This window comes from Drosophila navojoa, chromosome 3 (assembly GCF_054131105.1).
Source record: "Drosophila navojoa isolate 15081-1374.11 chromosome 3, UAZ_NAV_1.0, whole genome shotgun sequence".
NCBI lineage: Eukaryota > Metazoa > Arthropoda > Insecta > Diptera > Drosophilidae > Drosophila > Drosophila navojoa.
The window spans coordinates 14,768,183-14,777,444 of NC_142891.1; the positions used below are offsets into that span (position 1 = coordinate 14,768,183).

Genomic DNA, 9,262 nt, shown 5'->3' on the forward strand with positions numbered 1-9,262 from the left:
AGCAGCTACCAACACCTGGCTGCATTGCACTCACGCTTTGCTCTCACTCACAGCGCTCTCTCTGCTGTGTGAGCGCGCTCTCACTCTCTCGCTCTCTCCCACTCGCTCTCTCTTACTTTTGCGATCGTTTGTCTGTTGCGCTCACTCAGTGAAGTGTGCTGGGCGCGTGTGTGTGTGTGCGTGCGTGGCGAGCATGTGTATTGGTGAGAGACGCGTTTCTTGATCAGACGAAACGGCAAACGGCAACAAGTGAGCGCAGGTCCAGGTCCGCGCGCCGCTCGCAGAGCAATGGACTTTTAGTTATTCCGTGATCTTTTACCAATATTGTGCAGCGCACACGGCACAACGGCTGATCGCAGAGCAACAACAGCAGCAGCAGCAGCAAATCCGCCCCTGGTTTCAATCGAAAACAAATGAAACGCACATCGATAAACGCATATCAATTTATTAACGGAAGTGTGAAAGCGGAAATTGATTAAGTTGATTAAAAAAGAAAAAAAAAAAAAAACAGAATAAGAAAATAAATAAAACTAAACTCTAACTGTGCTTGAACTCTCCTATCGCCAAAAGTTCTCTGTGACAATAACGCCCACATTATCAAAACTTTTGTTGTTCTCTGCTGTGGGCCAAGCTTGAAAGCTTTTGCAGCGCGTGTGAGACGTCATTTGATCCACTCGCTGGACGTGTGCCTGCTGCTTCCACCCCAACCCCCATTCGTGCTCATCTCGCTATTGTGGTTGTTGTGGTTGGTTGTTTGTTGTTGTTGTTGTCAGCAGTGTTTTCAGTGTATTTTTGTGTTTGTTGTTTTTATTTTGGCATGTTTGCCGTTTGGAACGTCAAATTCGATTTTTATGACTTTTGAAAGCGTGACTAAGGCGTGATTTATGATGGCGTGTGGTTTTTAATATTCATGTGCAAAGTCAAAAGCCACGAACCAAGCGCAGCAGCAACCACTAGCCCAGCCAGCCAAACAGCCACACTCAACCTGCGTAGGTGCGCCAAACAATAAAAAAAAAAACATACAACAACAGCAACAACAAAACAGAAAAGCTAAACTCAAAGCCCGCACCAATAACCGGACAACAACAACAACAACAGCAGCAGGCGTTGCATCGCTGGTGCCCACGGGCCAAGTTGCTGGCTCGATATCCTGCTGTGTGTGCGTGGATCAGTGGATCAGTGTTTTGGGCTTTTTATGGATGCAGCGAAGCAATTGACTGCCGCTGCTGCAGCTGGCAAGCACGATAACAACAACACCACAGCCACCACCACCAACACAACCAGCAACAACAACAATAACAACAACGACGACACTATGCAAACATTGCAACAACAACAGCAGCAGCAAGGCAATACAACAACAACAGCAGCAGCAGCAGACGCCTGTAATACGTCAGAGCCGCTAGAAACAGCAGCAACAATTGCAGCCAGCAAAAGCAACAACAACAAGCAGCAAACAGCTATGACAACAACAACTGCAAGTGTTGAGCAACAGCTCAAAAAGACAGAAGTTCAATCAACAGCAACAGGCAAGTCAGCAGAAGCAGCAGCATCTAGCACATCAGCAACAGTTGCTGTGGCCAGCAAATCGAGTGCAGCAGCAATGGCCGCTGCAACGGCAACAGCAGCAGCAGCCACCAATGACTTGGCAGCAGCTGCTGCAGTCGTCCTCTCGCTGCAGGGCACCATGGTCAGCAGCCTGCAGCAGGCGGCATTGCTGCCGGCCAATTCAGCAGCAGCAGCAGCACTCAACTTGCAGGCGCTCGAATCCTATTTGGCACTGCAGCGACTCACTGGCAAATCGGATGTGTTTCGATTTAGCAGCAGCAGCAACAGCAACAGCAACAGCAACAGCAACGGCAACAGCAGCAGCAACAGCAGCGGCAATAGTACCGTCAATAGCAGCAACAACAACAGCGACGCCGAGCAGAATGCGACATTGCCCACACTTATTGACATTTCCAGTATTGAGCTAAAGTCTAGCTGCTCCTCCAGCGCTTCAAGCGTCTCAGCAACTGTGACCAGTTCACCCAGCAGCAACAATAACAATAATAACGGCAACAATAGCCACAACAGCAGCAGCAATAGCAGCAACAGTAACAGCAGCAGCAATAATAACAATAGCAGCAACAGCAACAACAGCAGCAGCAGCAGCAGCAGCAACAACAACAACAATTGTTCTTCAAGCACATCCAAGTGCATTCCGCCGTTGCCCTCAATTAGCACCGTGAGCGCCGCTGTGGCCGCTGCTGCTGCCGCTGCGGCTGCTGCAGCCAATCAGCAGGCGGCGCTGGATTGTGCCACAGCCGCCGAGCTGGCAGCCGAATGCGATCTGCCGCTGCTCGACGGCGAGGATGCGTTGTCCTTTGAGGCTGGCGATCTGGACAGCAGCTACGGCAGCTTCATCTTCAATCCCAGCAGCTTTGGAGCCGCCGATGCGGACACTTCGCTGCACTCGCTGCAGGCCACCATGTATCAGGACAAGCTGAGCGTCATGGCGGCCAGCGCCGGCAGCGGTGCAGAGGATGGGGCCAACAGTTCCACGGCTGCCGCGGCTGCTGCCCAGCGCTCGAAGAAGCAATTCATCTGCAAGTTCTGCAATCGCCAATTCACGAAGTCCTACAATCTGCTCATCCACGAACGCACCCACACGGACGAACGTCCCTACTCCTGTGACATATGCGGCAAGGCCTTCAGGCGTCAGGATCATCTGAGGGATCATAGGTAAGATAAGAAGAAACAAAGATTATTGACTTGTATAAGGGAATCGGAATTAGGTAGAAAAGCAAATCAGGTTTTACTGAAGTTTCAGCTCAACGAAAGCGTTTGATGACTCAACGAACTCATTTCACAACTCAACGAATATTTTTCGTAATTCAAGAACTGTATTCAATAATTTAACGAACGCAGTTCACAGCTTAACGAAATTGCTTCACAGCTCATCGAATGTAATCAATTTACAACTTAACGAAAGCATTTTATTATTTAACGAAAGGATTTTACAATAATCAATCACATTTTATGAGACTGTATAGCTGTATTTGACAAAACATAACGAACTTTATTCTTCAGTTAAAATGTAATAAAAATGAACACAGGATTAAATGATTTATTTATGATATTTCCATGTCTTAATGTCTTCATCACCTTTTCGTCTGTCTCCTTCCGCCATCAGGTACATTCACTCCAAGGAAAAGCCGTTCAAGTGCGCCGAGTGTGGCAAAGGCTTTTGCCAGTCGCGCACCCTGGCCGTGCACAAGATTCTGCATATGGAGGAGTCGCCGCACAAGTGTCCCGTGTGCAATCGCTCCTTCAATCAGCGCTCGAATCTGAAGACCCATCTACTCACCCACACGGACATCAAGCCCTACAATTGCGCCTCCTGCGGCAAGGTGTTTCGGCGCAACTGTGATCTGCGGCGCCACAGTCTGACGCACAATCTGTCCGCCACGGGCGGCATGGCCGGTGGCCTGGGCGATCTATTCGGCGGCAGCAGCAACGGCTCCAGCTCCGATCTGGGTCTATCGATGGTCCTGCCGAGCTCCACTGGCGCCGGATCAGCTGGCTCAGCCACAAGCCGAGACTTGGTGGCCGTCAGCGATTAGGCCCCTGGCAAATCCGATTTACTCAACGTATCACGTGTTGTGACCTCCCAGTCTCTCAAGCAGGGGAGGCGCTATCTCAATCTCATCTGCAGCTCTCAATAACTCGAATCCCTCCACAATGTGTCTGATCTGTGTTGCTCGTCTCGTGGCCTCCAAGTTGCTTACAGCTAACAGCATTTAATTTAGTTCGTAGTTCTCTTTGTGTCTAGACTATATGATTTAAGCTAATGATATTTCCTAGTTGGTAATTTATTGGATATATGAAACATAGAAATATATATCGAAAGTTTGACTTTATTTGGATATAATAAAATATATATATAGATGTATGCGTAAATTGTGGACTCTTATCGTATTATCGAATAAATGATATAGCCTAATGGAAGTACTTAAATGAAAAGACTTTTATTATTGAAATTTTGGGTGTAGGTGAGAAAGGTTGCTTATGGAGGTAGCGCTAGCAATATTAAATGCAGATTTTACAGTTTTCTGACGTTCGAATTCCAGAATTTTTACATAATTATATATATAAAATTTCACCAATTCATGAAATATTGCTGGTAACTTTATTTTAATGATTATTAAATGGCGATTCCTAAATTTTTATTGGCAAACTCTCAGAATAGATTATTCAATATAAATAAATAAATTCCAATAAATAAAAGTTCTATCCCACAGCTCGAAGAAAGTACTTTGGCAGAAGGGGTTTACTTCCCAGAAGTGAGCCAGATCTTGGGAAAACGAAATGAGTTAACAAAACGGTGCTCAGGACCTTCATTTAGCTGAGTCTACAATGGTATTTCCAGCGTATTCTCGAGTGTTCAGAGTGCTTCCTGTTGCGCTCCTTTCGTCTGGCGATCTGACCTCGTTCGCATGCCCCCCCACCCAGCCGTGCTGTGATCGCAGTTCTAGTTTCTCACACGTAGTTAACACTGTTTGCACACTTGTAGCAAAACGAAAAAGAGAAATCAAATATTTGTAGCGATGTTTATCGCTCGAGTGCCAACACGGGCAATTAATGTACCATTAAGGCGTACACTCCACGGCCGAACAAGCCTTTGACAACCGAAACGACAACAGACGGGCCCTGAGACAATGCGACTACTCGACTATTTTCCCATCGGTTGCCTTATCGCCTAGCCAAACAATGTCGGACAAGCCAATGACATGGAATTGTGGAGCAGGCGCTATTACTGCGACGCCCACCCACCCACATGAGTGAGAGGAGAGCCCCGGAGCAATGGGGCCCCGGGGCTGGGCCAGCTGGCAGCTGTCTTCTCTTGCGCCACAAAGCTAACAAGTTTTTATGATCGACAAAGATGCGTTCAACTTGGGCCAAGTTCAAAAGCCTAAAGCCGCCCGAGTCGACAACTGTCCATCTCGCTCGCTCAGTCTGGGCCATATTGTTGTCTCTAGCGTTAAACGGATCAATGTGAAGCCGCCAACAAACGACGTAGTTATGCATTTCCTGCACAAACCAATTACAACGATCAAACAACAATTATGGTGCCACAGCTCTTGACCAGCTCCAGACCCCGCCGTCCCACGCCCCTCTCCATTGCCATTGCCTTTACCTGTTGCTGTTGCTGTTGCTGTTGCTGTGACTGTGGCAACAGTTAAACACGCGCCTCGCTCTCTGCAAATATTTGCGCGGATATTGTTCTATTCAATGGAACAAGCACGAGAACGAGACATGTTCCAGCACCAGCGACAACGTTTTGGGCCATTAGCCAAAGAGCCAAGCCGAGCCGAGCCGAGCTCCAGCTGGCCGAGACTGCGGACTGGATGGAGTCTCTTCAGACTCGGTTACAGTTTGAAGCAGCGTCTCTGCGAATTGCCGGCAATTTCACACTTTATGCGCGACGGCTTCATTTCCAGCTCCAGCTCCAGCTTCAGCCCACAGCTTCAGCTCTGCGAGGCAAGCAGGAGGAGCAACAGGAGGCGCGTGCGGGCGAGCGGATGTTTAAACATTTAACGCTCGGCCTGTACCGCGGTCCGCAGACCGTTGCCGGACCGTCTCTTCTCCATGCATACATACATACACATATTGATGGGAAAATTATGAAATTCATTGTTTGTGTTTGACTAATAATTATGACAGCAAACGCATTGTCGTCATAAAGCCTCCGCTCGCTCCGTCCGTCACTGGAAGTGAGCGCACTAAATTTGCTTTGAGGTTTCCGCAACGCCCCATTGACAATGTCAGAGCTGGACGTACGGACGCCATACGCCACGTATTCGTGCACTGGCCAAACTCTAATAAGCCCATCACTAAACAGCAGTTCGATTTGCAACAACAACAACAAGAACAGCAACAACTATAACCACAACAACAATGTTGTGTCTAGTGCTTGAGGCGTGGCAAGTTGGCTTGGCTTTGGCTTTGGTTTTGGTTTGGTTTGGTTTTTGGTTTCTTTGAAGTTGAAGTTGAAAATATTTTCGTTGTGCTTGTGAAATTTTGTTGCGTTTCCCGGAACCAACGCAAAAAAGCGGAACGTTCTTCGGTTGTTGTTGCTGTTGTTGGTGTTGTTGTTGTATTTGGGTGAATGTGAATGTAAATGTCATGCTCGTCTGGTCTGCTCTGCCTTGGTGTGTTCTGTTCGTCCAGTAGTTTGTCGGCACCATTTGCTTTATGATTTGATGTATGTGTGTCTGTTTCTGTGTCTCTGTCTAGAGGAGGCCCCACCAACCCGTCAAGAACTGACGGCACCTCAATAGGGAACGAATCCCCATGTTTGCACAGCGCTGATGTACGTTTCTCCATCACCATCTCCTCCTACTTCCCTTTCTTCTTCTCCTGACCAAGTCCAGCCCAAAAGATCGCCGCTGGCGTTCCCATTTTTCGCCCAAAGACTTTTGACTTCAAGTCCGTCTGACTGACGTCGCTGCGCCAACGTTTGACGCAACGTAAACGTAAATTATGCGGCGTTCTTGTGCCTAATTAGGTGTCGTATTGTAAACGTTTTTATATATTGGAGGCACACACACCAAGCCGAGCCAGCCGGTTGAGCTAGCATCTCCTTCAAGCCAAAGAGCTGGAGGTCTACGTCTTAGACATGGCGTATTATATTTAACAAGGAGTCGGTTGGTTAGAAATGAGTTTGGTTTGATGATTGAAGAGAAATTCAAGCGAATGATGATAGAGATTATTAAGGGAACATTTCTCTGGATGAGATTAAATTAGGATATATGTATGAATACATACATATGTATATACATAGCTTGATATATCTAGCAGCTCATAAATATCTTAGCTTAGTATCTTAGCTTTTAGTTAAGAACTTCATCATATACTTAAATATATACTAATGTAGATGAAGAAAAAGAATATTTCTTCAGTTCTTGCTGCGCTTTTCGTTGTCTTCTTTCGTTAGTTCATCAGTCAATTACAATTCTCAAAGTCAATTTCTAATGTTAGATTATTTATATTTTAGCTATTAAATTTAATAATAATTTCCATGTCTGCCTTTGGTTTAAATAAATTTCTAATACTCGTACACAAATTCTTGCATGAAGTGCCTCAGAGGCACTCTGTATTTATTTTGCAGCTTGTACCTTTAACCTCATTTACATGTATTATTACAACTCTCTTAAGTCTGTCGTCGTCGTCTTCTTCTTCTAGTTCTTCTAGCATACCAAACGACACTTCTTCTGAAGACTCCCAGCAAATTGCCGACGCCAAACGACCATAAAGAATAGTTGAAGCACAATTTCTGGAACTGGCAGCCAACTAGTTGGGGTCTCTGTTAACCAACTCCAGCTCCAGGTCCAACTCGAACTCCAGCTCCAACAGCAACTCTACCGTTCGGAGAAGAAAAGCTGCCGAAACTCGTGCAAGTGAATAGATAGGCAATGCTCACGCAGCGCTCCAAGAGGTAATTAGATTTTATTGGACGGTGCGCGTTATGCCGACGGCCTGCCTGGCAAGGGGGGTAGCTGTCAAGGCCCCGCGGGTGTGTCACAGTCTCGAGAATGCTTAGAGTTGACAAATACACATATATATATATATATATATATATATATATATACATATAGAATATATATGTATATGTATATGCATACATTCTAGCTATAACTGTTGAGCCTTGATGCAGCCGACTCGCTCGTTCATTTTTTATGGCACTCGGGGCGCAAATGCAAACAAATGCGACAAATGTGAAGCGAGTAAGTATTTCAAGTTGAGAGCAGTACAATATAATTGACAGGCAATGAGCTCTGCACTTTTTGGATGCCTACTCTCTCGCTCTCCCCTCTCTCTCTCTCTCTCTCTCTCTGTCGCCCCTGTCAGTATTTGCCCAGGGCTTGTTTGACAAGTTCGCGGCACGTAGCACGGAGCAGTCGCCGCAGCGACTTGTGTTCGACACATAATCATCAAACAGACCTAAGCTGAATAGAGCCCAACACTAACCACACTCACACGGCAGATAGTGCAGCGGCTTATCTCTGCCAACAGAGCGCGCGCGAGAGAGAAAGAAGGAGAGCGAGAGTGGGTGAGCGAGTGACTGGGGCATATATCTCTATATATATTTACTGGGTTATATGACTTTTGGGCACTGATAAGGCCCGTTTAGCTAAGAGTTAGAGCCAGCTAGTTGAGGGGACGCGCGGTTAAATGAAAACGAAAATCATTTGAGCAGCAGCAGCTACACCCCAACACAGCCCGCCCACCCCTTGGACAGCCCGTTGGCCTGAACTACCTCGGCGGCAGTCGGCATGATTAGAACCAAAAACAATCAAACAACACACACATCAAAGGCATTTCGCCGTCAATTTGTCATTAACGTCATAATATAGTGACAAGATTGCTTTGCACGGATATCGTCTGTGCCCGGGAACCCCTAGTCTTAGCCCCAATCCCCCTACCCTTCCCCTCCAGCTTTACCTCTTCCTCTCTCTCTCTCCCTCTCTCTCTCTTTGCTAGGCCTCTTTGAGTATTTGTCAACAAATATAGAGTTAAGCGTCTGTCTCTCTGGCCGAGGTGTTGTAATAACCGCCCAGTTGTTGCTATTGTCGCAGTTGTAAATTTCCGTTCACTCGCACTCGCACCCTCTCTCTCCCTCTCTCGGCCTCTTTCATTTGAATCTTGCAATCTTCAAGTGAAAATGTGACATTTAAGAAATATTTTTTTTTTTGCTTTAGGACTGGTCTACAAACTGTGTTCGAATTGTGTGTATTTAAGGATTAACAATGTGTGGGATTTCTTCAGCGTTTTCCATGTGAATCGTCGGCCTGGTTCTTTGGTGCCTCGGCGCTTATTTGGACAAGTGATTAATAGGCCATTAGTGAAATCTTTCTATTTGCATATCAACTAGGCTGACTAAAGAGCGGGTATATTTGAAGTACTTGAAATGGGCTAGACGAGTACTAAAAAATTGATGGCGACAATTCTACGAGCATAAGACATAAATTGGAAGAATCTTGGAATATTGGAATACAATTTAATTTAATGAAGTTTAGTGTAATTTAAAGAATTTTAAATTTATTAAACTTTCACTTTTGTGATTATTCTAGGACCTGAAATACGACTTTTACGAATTTAAAGTTACTAGCTCTTATATCTTCTGAGATCGACGCGTTTAAACATACGGACAGACAGACGGACAGGACCAAATCGACTCAGTTCGTTGCCTTGATCGAGAATATATACATTTATACTT

General features: G+C 46.0%; 1 protein-coding gene across 1 annotated transcript; it reads left to right on the forward strand.

The window, feature by feature from the left end:
• Positions 1-3,902, forward strand: sob (sister of odd and bowl). The gene is made up of 2 exons (XM_089257442.1): positions 1-2,724; positions 3,176-3,902. The coding sequence occupies exons 1-2, from the start codon at positions 1,196-1,198 to the stop codon at positions 3,603-3,605; spliced, it is 1,959 nt and encodes a 652-aa protein (XP_089113568.1). The 5' UTR covers positions 1-1,195; the 3' UTR covers positions 3,606-3,902.
• Positions 3,903-9,262: the final 5,360 nt, after the last annotated feature.